This window comes from Channa argus, chromosome 19 (assembly GCF_033026475.1).
Source record: "Channa argus isolate prfri chromosome 19, Channa argus male v1.0, whole genome shotgun sequence".
NCBI classification, from domain to species: domain Eukaryota; kingdom Metazoa; phylum Chordata; class Actinopteri; order Anabantiformes; family Channidae; genus Channa; species Channa argus.
The window spans coordinates 944,101-956,610 of NC_090215.1; the positions used below are offsets into that span (position 1 = coordinate 944,101).

General features: G+C 39.4%; 1 protein-coding gene across 9 annotated transcripts in view; it reads right to left on the minus strand.

Annotated features, from left to right (window-relative positions):
- Positions 1–12,510, minus strand: part of LOC137104607 (partitioning defective 3 homolog) — a 343,094-nt gene that overhangs the window by 212,578 nt on the left and 118,006 nt on the right. For 7 of the 9 annotated variants that reach the window (XR_010911721.1, XM_067486037.1, XM_067486038.1 and 4 more), the window contains exons 4-5: positions 8,950–9,134; positions 4,488–4,625 (exon numbers count right to left, since the gene is read on the minus strand). Coding sequence is in view for 8 of the 9 variants with exons in the window: in XM_067486037.1 (XP_067342138.1) it covers positions 4,488–4,625; positions 8,950–9,134 (323 nt within the window). In the remaining variant the exon portion in view is untranslated. The remainder of the gene's footprint in view (positions 1–4,487; positions 4,626–8,949; positions 9,135–12,510) is intronic. The other 2 variants (XM_067486042.1, XM_067486041.1) reach the window with 1 other exon arrangement.

Here is a 12,510-nt window from a genome sequence, read left to right on the forward strand (position 1 = left end):
TTTCCTGGGGGGGAACACTAACACAGTGGCTTTAAGCCTGGAGCTAATACTGTAAGTACCCTCACACTTGCCTGGTGCTTCCCACCCTGCAAAAGGCTGCCCAGCCAGATATCTAGTCATTATACCTCCACCTCCTGCACCAATTATAGTCCTTCCCTGCTGAAGAGGTCAGAGCTAGTTGTTGACATGACTATGTTCCTACTATTTTCTGTCACCTGGTTTAGACTGCACCCACTCCAATTCCTATCCTTGTAAGTGGTGGGTCCTTAGGGCGGCAGCCCTTCTACTGTAATTTTCTGTGAAAGCAAGCTCTCCTTCCAAGACTGGCAAGGGGGGATGTGGTGGAGAGGCTCAGTTTGAAAATAAAAAGAGGAAATCAGTGAATGAACTCACACTGTATTAGCATGATTTCCTTTTTTGTTTTATAAAATGTTTTATAAAATGTTTCGCTTTCACTATATAAAAACTGAAACTTTTTTAATACACATCAAACATCACTGTGTGCCTCCATGAGAGCCATTGTGATTTCTTTAAATCTTTCTTAGCCAGTGTCATGCACACCTCTGGTACAAAATAATACTCCGTAGAGCTACTCAACCAGATCCAAAAGTGTGTGTTTGTGTGTGATGGGGCCTAAAATAAGTAAATACTGGGTACAGTTAAGGTTAGGGCAGGATTATAATAATGGGTAGTAAAAACAAGTTTGTGTGTGTGTTTGTGTGTGCGTGAGTATGTGTGTCAGTGAAAAGCTGAGCCGTGAAGGCCCATTAGCATTCATCAGTAGGATAACAGGCCAGCATTAATGTCAGTTGTTTATATAAATAATAACTAATAAGGCTTTGGTGCTTAAGGGCTGATAGACAGCACTTTTCTCTATGCCACTTTAGGGAAGGTGTCGGAAGATTAGGAGGTCTATCCTAATCTTCGTTGGAACCATTTGACACTGAAGTGAATTTATTGTCTGATTAGATAAACATACGCTACTTGCCTGATATAACTGGGGGTGAGAAGGCCTAATGATTGGTCTATACTAAAGTAATGCTGCTATTCATAGACCCATCACTCATGTAAAGAGGAAAACGTGTGGAGCACATGAGTAATAGCAGCAAATATATCAGCGTGCTCCTGAGTTTTTTATGATGTTTGTCGTCCTTGATCTGAGAAGCACCCGACCCTGCTGTATATCATTAGATGCATGCAGAAACCTTTTTGGCTTCACATTAAATTTTTCACTTTTGAATCCTAAATTGTTTTCATTTTATAGTGTTGTCGGTCCAACTCCCCCAGAACCTCTTTGGTACTTTTAACATATAAAGTCAATGTAACATTTTACTGACTTCACATTCCTTATTTATAGCATGTGATGGGAAGACCTGCTTAAATATGCATAAATGCCCAAATAAAACACTTTAACGGCTAAATGTACAAAATGTGACTGCAAACAACGGACCTGCTCCAGACAGAAAATCTGATGAGAGAGAAAACTTTTGAAACACTTATATGTGTGTGGGTGTCTTCATGCTGAAGAATGACGCATACACACCCACACACATATAAATATAAATATATATGTATATATATAAAGTAAGTAATCATGGTGTCAATTGTTGCAGTGAACAGAAAGAAGTAAGTGTGATGCTTTGTTTCTGCTTTTATCTCTTCTCATAAAGCAGGACAAAACATTACAGAAGATAACTAATCCATGGTAGACAAGCAACTAATTGGTGTGATATTTCTAAAATCCTGGCATAAATGTGTGTGTGTGTGTGTGTGTGTGTTTGTGTGCTCATTATCTCTATCAGCGCTCTAGCACTAATCAGACCTCTTTTTAATTAACCCACGAGGTGTGTTTGTATCTTACAATTTGATACTGCTGTGCTTCCTGCCCATCAAATAAAGAAGACAAAGTATTAAACTATCATGTGTGGGAGGTAAAGGCAGCAATCGAGGCTGACACACACGGAAGTGAAATGAAGAGGAGAAACGAAACAACTAAGTGTAAAGGTGTCCATTTGAAATGCATACTGTGTCACTTCTAATGAGCGGATTTGTGTTTTGTGAATCATCTTAGTCTTGCCGCTGTCAGATTACAAAGACTCAGGTAGAACTAAGTATTAGCTACCATGGGGATTTTTATGCTGTGACACTTCTGCTTTTATCCATTAAATGTTTGCATAGTGATGTTGATATTAATCTCACTCTAAAATAATGATCTTCTATTTTATAAGATATTTGTTTTTGCTTATTAACCTAATGTTGGATTTGAAAATTACTTTTGCTTTTATATTTTGCGGCTATGTGGTTTTCCTATCAGATATTAAAACGTCTATTACTCTCTTACTTACTAACAAAGTGAGTTTAAAATAAAACTAAAAAAAGTTACAAGTTTTTTGAATATTGTACATAACTGGGTGTATTGGAGAGTTTGGTATAAAGTACTGTACTGCAAAATAATATTTAAAGGAATTGTATAATATATATAGTTTTCCCTTGCTTTTTTCCCTTGCTGCTGGCCTTCATGCTAAACTATAATAAACTAAGTAGCTGGTAGTGGTTGCTTTATATTTAGCACATAAATATACTTTATGAATTGTGTTTATTTTCTTATTCAACTTGTGGAAAAGTTAATAAATATTTCCCAAAATGTAGAATAATTGCTATTAAATTCTAGTAAAAAAACAGCATGAGCCTAGTAAGATGTTTGACCAAACTCTCTTTTGACAATTTTTCACATTTTACTTCAACCAACGTTCATCCTACAAAAACTAACAGTCTTTTAATGTGTTACATTACGGTAAAATCAAAAGTTACTTTTTTAGATAGGGAAAGAAGTTAGAATCAGAGTCGGAACACCCTTACAGTTCTTTAAAGAGTTTTTCTTTTCTTTGTGACATGGCTGGACATTTAGAGTGATACTGCAATTTCCCTGGTGGGCGCACACACACACACACACACACACACACACACACACACACACACAATAAAAAATGAATGACAATGCGAGAAGTAAGGTGTGTTGACAAAAAATTATGGCTTCTGTCAAAATAGCCATGTTTCCTTCAAGTTAAACAAGATTTTTTTTAAAAGCAGGCAGACCTGGTCGGAATCTGGTTCACCAAAACCTGAACAAATAGAATAGAATGCAGAAAATGTCCAAGCAATCCAAGCAAAGTAGTGCTCAACAAAGAATATTCTGCCCCATTATTCTGTCTCCTTTTATCATCCATTGTTTAAGTGTAAATGTTATTTTACCTCTGCTCTTATCCATGTGACCTGATAGCCACAATTAATGTATTGCAAAATAACACAAAATGACTATATAGCAAAACGCAATAACAAATCGTTTTTCTGAATTTATGGCTCTTATAGCATCTGTGAAATACGCCAACAGCCAGAAGACAGATTTTTTTTTAACTCTTTAATTTCTTTGTTCTATTCCTCTTTATCTCTCTTCCTCTAAATGTCTCACGCTCCTTTTTGCTTTTTTCAGATTCCATGGTATAAAAAAAAAAAAAAGAGTGATTAAACACCTCCCACAGTATGTGGATCAGAGCAGGTAGCAGAAGTAGTGACTCGAAGACACTGGGAGAAAAACTTGCAGAAATCCTCTTTATGTCAAGCTCAGCATGTCCAACACCTTCCAAGGTCATTCCTGTTCTCCCAGCAGAGAGCCTCTGTCACATTTAATAACTTTTAAAGGGAACATTTTTTCTCCTGACAGGCGGAGGAGCAGAGGGACCAGTCACAGAGTGAAGCAATCACAAAGTGCCGACAGGGCAGGGAGGTGTGAAGTGAGGAGACAAGCCTGCAGTACACTGTTACTTTATGAAAAGTATTGCCACATAGAGGCATGTAGTCTGGTGGGTCACTGTTTCACATTGACTTGGACAGGGAGTAGTCAGCATCTAATCACTACTCTGTTATCTGTCACTACTGAGCTTACACTGCTGTTACACTGCTGTACATTATGATACAATGCAGCATACTGTGAATTAAACATAAAGATGTTCCAGATATTCCAGATAGAGAGTGCTACAAATATAACATCAGCTATCCAACACAAATGTAGAATGATGCTTCACTATGGTGTATGTTACTGTCACTCAGCAGGATTAGGATAGCAGGGCTGCATGGGTGTGTATGTATTATACCTTCCCACAGGGATGTTCAGATCTAACATGTTTTTTCCTCTAAAGGCCAAATCCAATAACTCAGCTCAGGGTAGTTTTTTTTTAAAGAGACAACACAAAAACTGGCAGTGGTCCCTTGTTCTACGATGTAAAACCTCTCATTTAAATCACTGAAATTGTACTTAATATGGATTTGACACACCTAATAAGGTCAGCATCGGAGTAGACACCAATCTGGCTTACTGGAGTGGTACATCCCTATCTTTCCAGTTTAGCTTATGACATGTTTGCTACATCTATTTGTGCAAACCTGTAGTAATTCTAATTTTTTGAACCATGTGAAAGACTCAACCATACCTGCTCCTGTCTGCTTAGCCATTGGTCAACCATTGGATGGTTGGCACTGAGGGAGGTTCTAGTCATCTCTCTCTGGAACTGAGTGGTCCAGCCACTCGCATCCCGGGGAAGACTCCGGTAGGCATGGGCTCCTCTGCCCTGCAGAGGAACACGGGAGGGTTGAGAGATTACCTTCCACTAGGTCACTATGACTCAGACACTAGTATCAGAAAATAGTTTCTACTCTACATAGTGTCTGCAACATCTGATATCAGTGCTGTCGCAAAGAAACATAACCAGCTATCTAAAAACCTTTATAAACAAACAATTTAAAGTTTGATACAACTTCCATATTATGCCCTTTAAACAGATACTTTATGGATTAGTATTATCTACAGCTGCTGGATGACTGACATATTTTGGTGGAAGTCAGTTAGTTGGTCTGGTTGCTGAGCCACACATTAATACTGGGTTGTTCATACTCATTCAGCCTAACCCCATCCCACCCTTTACCCCTAACCCCAGCTGCTAATCAGATATCTCTTAGAATAAGACTGCCACAGCTGAGCTTTTCCATTTCACAAAATACAACTTCCAAAATGCTCCTGTCAAGGTAATGTCAAACGCCAGCGGATTTATATCAATGGGCACAAACAGAATAACACACACAAGCACTCTTGTTTACATTCCACTCATACTATCCTTGGCTAAAAAATCCAAGTGATCGAAGGTCATGGTCACTAAAATATGAAATTATTATTATTATTATTTCATTATTAAGACATATTTAATTGCAGCTAGAGAGTAAAAGAGACAGTAACAGAAGCTTGGCTTTCTTTTAATGAGACACAATTAAAGAATAGAGAGACAAAAATACAAAAAAAAAAAAAAAACACACTCTCCCGTGGCTTGTTGGAGAAGGAGAGGAAGATAAAATGAACATTGTGCTTGAATTGAAAAAAATGAAATTAAAAAAAAAAAAAAAAAAAAAACGCGAGAAAGAGACCAGCAGGGAGATCCATATCCTCTGCGTGCTTTAATAGGACATGTGTTTTAGTGCAGTTGAATGTGGCGTGACTGGGCTTGAGGAAGCATTGCAGACAGGCTGTAAAACCGAGTTCTACTAAGATGACCCCTTATATCCACGCAATACAACGCGACAAATGACCCCAGATAGTAAACTACGGTGACACCCAGAGAGCTGAATCTAGTTGTAAATCATTAAGCTCATATCTACTCCTGAATTCTTCTAAATAACTATGCTCAGTGTGATAAAGCATGTGAAATCATTTTGAGACATGAGGAGTTTCCAGTGCAAGCTGATGACTGACAATTCCCATTGGCTTATAACGTGGAGATTTAGCAGAAACAAACTCAGCCGTAAGTGAACTCACAGGGAACTAAACATACTATGGGAGGCTGTAAATTGTAAAGGAAACAATCTCAGACAGTGGAGACTATGTGGTGTGTTTGGCATGTATCCATGAGCTTTTTTGGCACTTTTTGGATCTTTGATGGTCTCTCGAAGACCAAGCTTTGTTCCAAGACATAATACATAAGAGTAGAGTGTAATATGTTCAACATCTGTTGCTGATTGGTTAAAAATAGATTTCATTGCACACTGATGGTACATGCGTGACAGCTAGATATATGAAAAAAGAGAAAGTGAAGAATATGTGGAATAAGACTTCTTTTATATTGAAAAAAAATCTAATAGTCCTGTCAGAAACTGGACTAGCAGAATAAAAATGACAGCCTCCTGGTGTTAGCTCATTACTTTTCAGAGCAGTCACCAGTGACAGGAAAACGACTTAAACGGATCTAATTCAGATAACTGATCACCTGTCACAGAAGGGAGTCAAGAACTGAGTGTGATCATGTATATTAACTATGATAGAAATAGAATTTCTGTCTATCTATCTATCTCTCATTCTACTAGGACCTGCCAACCTATGCACTGCCCACAGCAGGAGAGCACTTGAAAAGCCTTCATCATGAACAGGGGATGTAGAAAACAACCATAGAGGCCAACTTTGAGCCAATTCCAGAGGTCACTATCAAGTGCTGTATTTAATGGAGATGCTCTCCCCCTTAGCCAGATCCTTGCCAGGAATGGGTGTGGATACGGACTGTGGAATGGAGCAACCCTGGTACTACCAGAAGGCAACACATCAGATGTTGAAGACAGCTACATGTGCTTAGTGCTTAGCAATGGAAGGAATCGCAGGAATCATCAAAGGATAAACCCCTACACGGTGTGTACCACCACCCGATAGAGGAAGTAGCTTATATATATTAAAAAAAAACTACCAGTGGCTGGACAAAGCTGAAAGACAGCACAGAGGCCTGGGCTCTAAATTCAAGAACCCCACAGCCCGGGGTCTACCATACCAGGCAGGACTCCTGGTGTAGGCTGTGCAAAGATGCCTATGAGACAATCCATCACATAACAGCATGATGCAAGATGCTAGTAGTCAGGGCATACTGGGCATTGAAGACCATAACCAAGTGGTGGCATAGAGTACAGAAACATTGGTGCTGAGTAAATGCTTTAAGTCCCAACCCAAGTCCAAACTGGACACATCTATGAAGGAGGTTGAGAAGTTCCTGTGGGACTCGATACAGACTGACAAGCTGGTAGTGGCCAACCCACTGGACAGATTAGTGGTGGAAAAACAGGAGAACAAAGCTGTATTGATGTAGCAATCACAAGCGACAGCAACATCAGGAAAAAGGAAAACGAGCAGCTTGAGAAATACTAAGGGCTAAAAGAAGAGTCAAAAAAATGTGGAAGGTGAATCCATATGTTACCCATGGGAACCTACTGAAAGAGGGAAGTCACTTGTTCCAGCAGCACATTTCAAGTACAAAGAACAATAAGTCACAAAGAAACATTTATACTATATCAATAATAAAGCCACTACAGAGATGGCTTTAAAGAGACATGTACAATATAGAGAATAAACTGCTTGGCCAAAAAAAGCCAGTGTACCTTGCAATAATCCTTCAACTTATATTTGCAAAATTTAAATCAGTTATATATCAGTATTTGTTCTATATCAGCTTGACGTTGTAAAAATGGGAAAGTGCGGGCAATGATCTTGATCGGCCTCATAATACCACCTGGTTGTTTTAATGTTGTGGATGACAGGGGTCACTATGGGCACAGTACGCAGTAAGTTAATCATGGCCAGAAATAAATATTTCTAATGCTGACCAACAGCTGCTGATAATGTGGTGGCTAATCTGTGAATTTGCCAATGCTTTTGTAATGCAATCAGTTTGTTAATCACCGTGCATCATCTATTTAATCATGTTTTAGAAGTAAATTACCAGAAACAAAAGAACTATAATACGAAGACATATGGCTGTACAGAAGGAAGCCTTACATTTACATTCAAGGTGGGTTTGCTGCACCAACATTCTGCCTCACTGTTTTGTATGTAAGGTACCAAAAAAGCGTGGTGGGTAAGAGTTAGGGCGGCATTTTTTTAGTTAGGTTGCCACCTGACAGAGGCATATTAAACAAGGACCAGCTGAACACCCATAGGTCAGGGTTTCTCTATAAAAAGGGCTCAGGTCTAACGGTGATTTACCTCCAAACATCCTCCTCAGCTCACAGCTGGGGAGCATTATATGCTGTTACACTGTTAAGCTCTGACAATTAAAGTAGCTTTAAATAGGATTATAAGAAGACACTTCCAGACAAACTAATCATGTGGAGACTATTCGTGTCACGTTTTAAGCTCACACTCATCTTTCTTCTTTAACCACGCTGTTTCATTGGGAACATATCTCTTTTTCAGAAGGAAATAAAAGTCTGCCAGCACCATGTGGAGACAGCCATTTTGAGAAATTAATTGGCTCTCCTTCTCTTTGGAAGCTATAGGGAGGATGTACCTGAGCTACGTCTTTGCAGGATTTCTAATGAGGGCCTTAAAAAACCCTCTGAAAAGGTGAATTTGGAACAAAAGGGAAGGTGTTTAACAATTTCCTCTTTTCTTTTTGGAACACTAGAAGAGGTGTTATCAGAAGGAACTAGCTTCAGATAAAGACTATCTGAGCCACTGCTGGATGTCTGCAAGCAGGGTAGCACAAGCTTCATATCTAATGGTTATTTCTTTGATTTGGGGTGCAGGGGAGAGAAGGAAGTTGAAAAAAAAAAAAAAAAAAAAAAACAGACTGTTGGAAGATTTCAGAGCACATCACTGACATTATAATTGATGCGGCTCCAGTGTATCCGCAGTATAGTAGAAAATAACTTCTGTGAAAAATGCTACTACTTGACAGCAGCGTGATAAAGAATAAATGCAGTGCCGATCTTTTTTATGTTCTGTGGAACTTTACCACCTTATCAGATTCACATAAACCTTTATGACATAAATGGTATTTTACAGCAGGCAATACTTTTTGTATTTATTTTGATAGCAGTCACATATCAAGGTTAATGCATATTTTATAAGTAACCAATGCAACACGTTACCTTTCTTTCTAGGCTGCCATTACCAGTGCTTGTGTTTGGTCTGGGGTTGTACTTTTGAATGCCAGCAGCTGTGGACCAGTGAGATGGGTTCTTTCTTGACGGTTCCTCTGGACCATCCGAGACTTCACCTGAAGAAAGCCCAGCCAGGGAAGGATCACTGCTGCGCCGAACATGGAGAGGCATGTCTGTATAGTAAAGAGTGGAATGAGGAAACAGAAAGAAAAGAGAGGTTACAGCAGCTTTAAACCACTTGCTGTTTTTTCACTTACTGAGCAGATCACTTTCCACCTTGCTGTTCCAACAGTGGAACATTTCTGAGGTCAAACCTGTGTCTTATAGCCAAAAAACTGTCAGATGAGACATGGGAAGTGGCGATTAGAAGAACTTTTATTTGTATTAAAGGTTAATTTAACCTAAAAGGAAACACTGTGCAACTGTGGCAGGTTTGGCTTGTCTTAAGTCCTGCTATAGAAATAAATAGTGGATATTCTTTTAACTGGAACATTACGCAGACTACCATATGAGATGTTAATATGAAAAATTAAGTTTGTATGTTAGAATGTATATAATTATTTGTCCCTTTGCAGCAACTTTATAAAATATCAGTTACAATTATAACTGCAGTAAAATTCCTGATACTGTATATCGTTAATGTCTCTTAAAGCCTGATGCTTAAAAAAAAAATCAATTGAAGCAGAATTTGCAGAACTTACTAAGAATGAAACTGGGTCTCACAATCAAAATGACCCAACTCCCAATTATCTACAAGAAACTCTACACGAAGCAGTGGCCCATGTTACAACTGACCAATTTGCAATTACATGGGGGCGGCTGTAGCTCAGTTGGTAAGGCAGTCGACCATGGATCGCAGGGTCAGTGGTTCGCTACCGGCTACATGTCGAGGTGTCCTTGGGCAAGACACTGAACCCCAAGTCAGGTGAGCACCTTGCATGGCAGCCTCCGCCATCGGTGCATGTGAATGGGTGAATGGGAATCACCATTGTAAAACGCTTTGGATAAAAGTGCAATTTAAGATTATTTACTATTTACATGGTAAAATTTGATCACAGCTACCATAAAAAGCAGACAGAATGCAGTTGTGTTACCCTTTACACTTAAGTTCTCCCTTTTACACAGAGAAGGTGCTAAGTATAGCCCTAAACTGCAGTTGAATCATTTGGATTTTCCCTAAAGACCGTATGAATTTGTTTATTACATTCTAGCATTCTGCAATTTACACCCATAATTATGCAAATAGTTGAGTAACCACCTGTCATCCATCAGCGGATCATTGCAGCGAGCATATGGTGGTGCTTAGCTTCCATCTGATACATCACAGACATGTATTAGTAGTAGAAGCAACACATTTTAATCACGGCTTACACTGCGCCACAATTTGAGTGTATTTAATAGTGTGATAAGACTGGGGAGAACACAATGGTACTGTAAGTTGTTCTTGTTATCACCTGCAGGGCAGATTCAAGTAAATAATCTTAAAAACAGGCGAGATCAACAAATTTGTCAGTGTTTGTATTTTAAGTCTTGCAAAAGACCAAATCCCTTCAAGAAGCACTCTGGACCCAGACTGTTAGCCCTTTGCTATTTTAAGGCTTTTTTTGGAAGTATTAAGTATAATTGTCAAGAATGCTACACACTATTTTGTCTCATTAGATGAAACAACTTCCATAAATGTCAACTTCTATAAATAGCTCACGAACAAATTACCGCTGCAAAATTATTGCACTCTAAATAAAAAGGTATTTAGTGTGAACTGGAGCATTTATTTGTACCAAATGACAGCTGATACAAATAAAAAATAAAGGTCTATTGTTCATTTCTATAAAAAAAATTGTATTATTCTTGGACCATTGGAGAAGTTCAGAAATCAATATTTGGTGGAATATAATCACAGCTTTTATGCATCTTGGCATCCTCTGCAAATTTCTTTAACGTTCCTGACTCCCAGCCACACCTGGCACAAAAATTCACATAACTCACTCCCAGATCAAGACCAATCCTTCATCAAATTTTACAACAGAAGGTAGACACGGTGGCTTCTGGTCTTCTTCAGGTCTCTTTCTTTACATTAGAAGATCAGGTGTTAGCTGAAAACTGGACATATCAACTCTGTGGGGAGAACCAAGACATAACATCCCACCCTCCTCATTCCCGAGCAAAACCAGCAAGAGCAAGTGTTCAAAATCCAAATGCTAGCAATTTATTGACTTTGGAGGTGAGCAAAGCAACAAAACACCCTACTTCTTCACTGCAACCCATCTTCAAATGAACCCTTATTCAAGTCTTATTCCTGCCTCTGGACCTGTGAGTCTTGTGAGTCTTTGAGACTTATTTTGTTTTTGAAAGCTTTCGGCTTGTACTTTCAGGGTTTGCCACAGCAGAACATGTTGCACATGTTGATTTGGCATGAGTTTTTTTTTTTTTTTTTTTTAACACCTCATGCCCTTCCTGCCGCACCCCTCCCATTTTTTCCGGGCTCGGCACCAGGGTGTCCCTTGGCGGCTGGGCAGGGCCACTTCAATGCAGAACATGCATAAAAACGTTTGAGATTTGCAGACAAAGCAGGCTTAGAGCTGGTGGCCTGTTAAATTGCCTCTACAATTTGTGTACTTATAGTCTAGTATCCAAGGATTCATGTTGATATTGGACACCACCTCACAAACAATCAACTCTTACAACCAGTGTAAATGTTTAGTTGCAACAGTTTTCGGCATTTGTTTGAATATTGGGAGGGAGGTTTCTGACTCTTTCCACCTTGCTTGGTGTCTTCTGTGCGGTGCTGGGACCACCAGATGCAGTTCGTTGGCAGAGTGCAATGGAGGGGAGGGACTGTAGAACTGAAGGAGGGAGTTGAGGTAAGAGGGAGCTGTTGAGTTGACTACCCTGTAGGCAAGACACAGAGCTTTGAACCTGATGCCGGCAGCTCCAGGAAGCCTCTGTTCATATCTGAAGACTTGTGTGAGACGAGTCCTTTTCGGCTGATAAAAATGAGGCGTACTGCCGCATTTTGGATCACCTACAGGAGTTTGATTGCGCATGCTGGTAACCCCATTAACAGAACATTGCAGTAATGGAGATATGACCAGTGCTTGCACAATGAGTTGGGTTGTAGATACCATGAGGTAGGGTCTGATCTTTCTGATGTCGTAGAGACTATTCTTGATGGAAGTTTTATAGTAAAACCCAAAAGTTGAGAAACTGGTTTGGACACAGAGCATCACTTTTGTCCCCTCGCAAAGTCACTCTGCTGAGATCATGCTGATATAACACACTGGTGGCTTTTGATGTGTTCTTTATACGTTTGTTAAAAATCTGTTACATTTATTTTGTTCTGTAAACTTTCTCAAAGGCGGTTGGGAGCCAGACTTTGACCATTAAAATTGGACTGAAGATTCAATAATGCCATTTAATAGACGTTGCCCCCCATCAGTAATTGCTGATTCGCATCCAGTTCAGAGCTCTAATGACATTCACCTCAGGCAGCTGGGGCATCAAACCACCACTCTGTTGCTTCCAAGATAGGTTTAGGCATGAAACAAACTC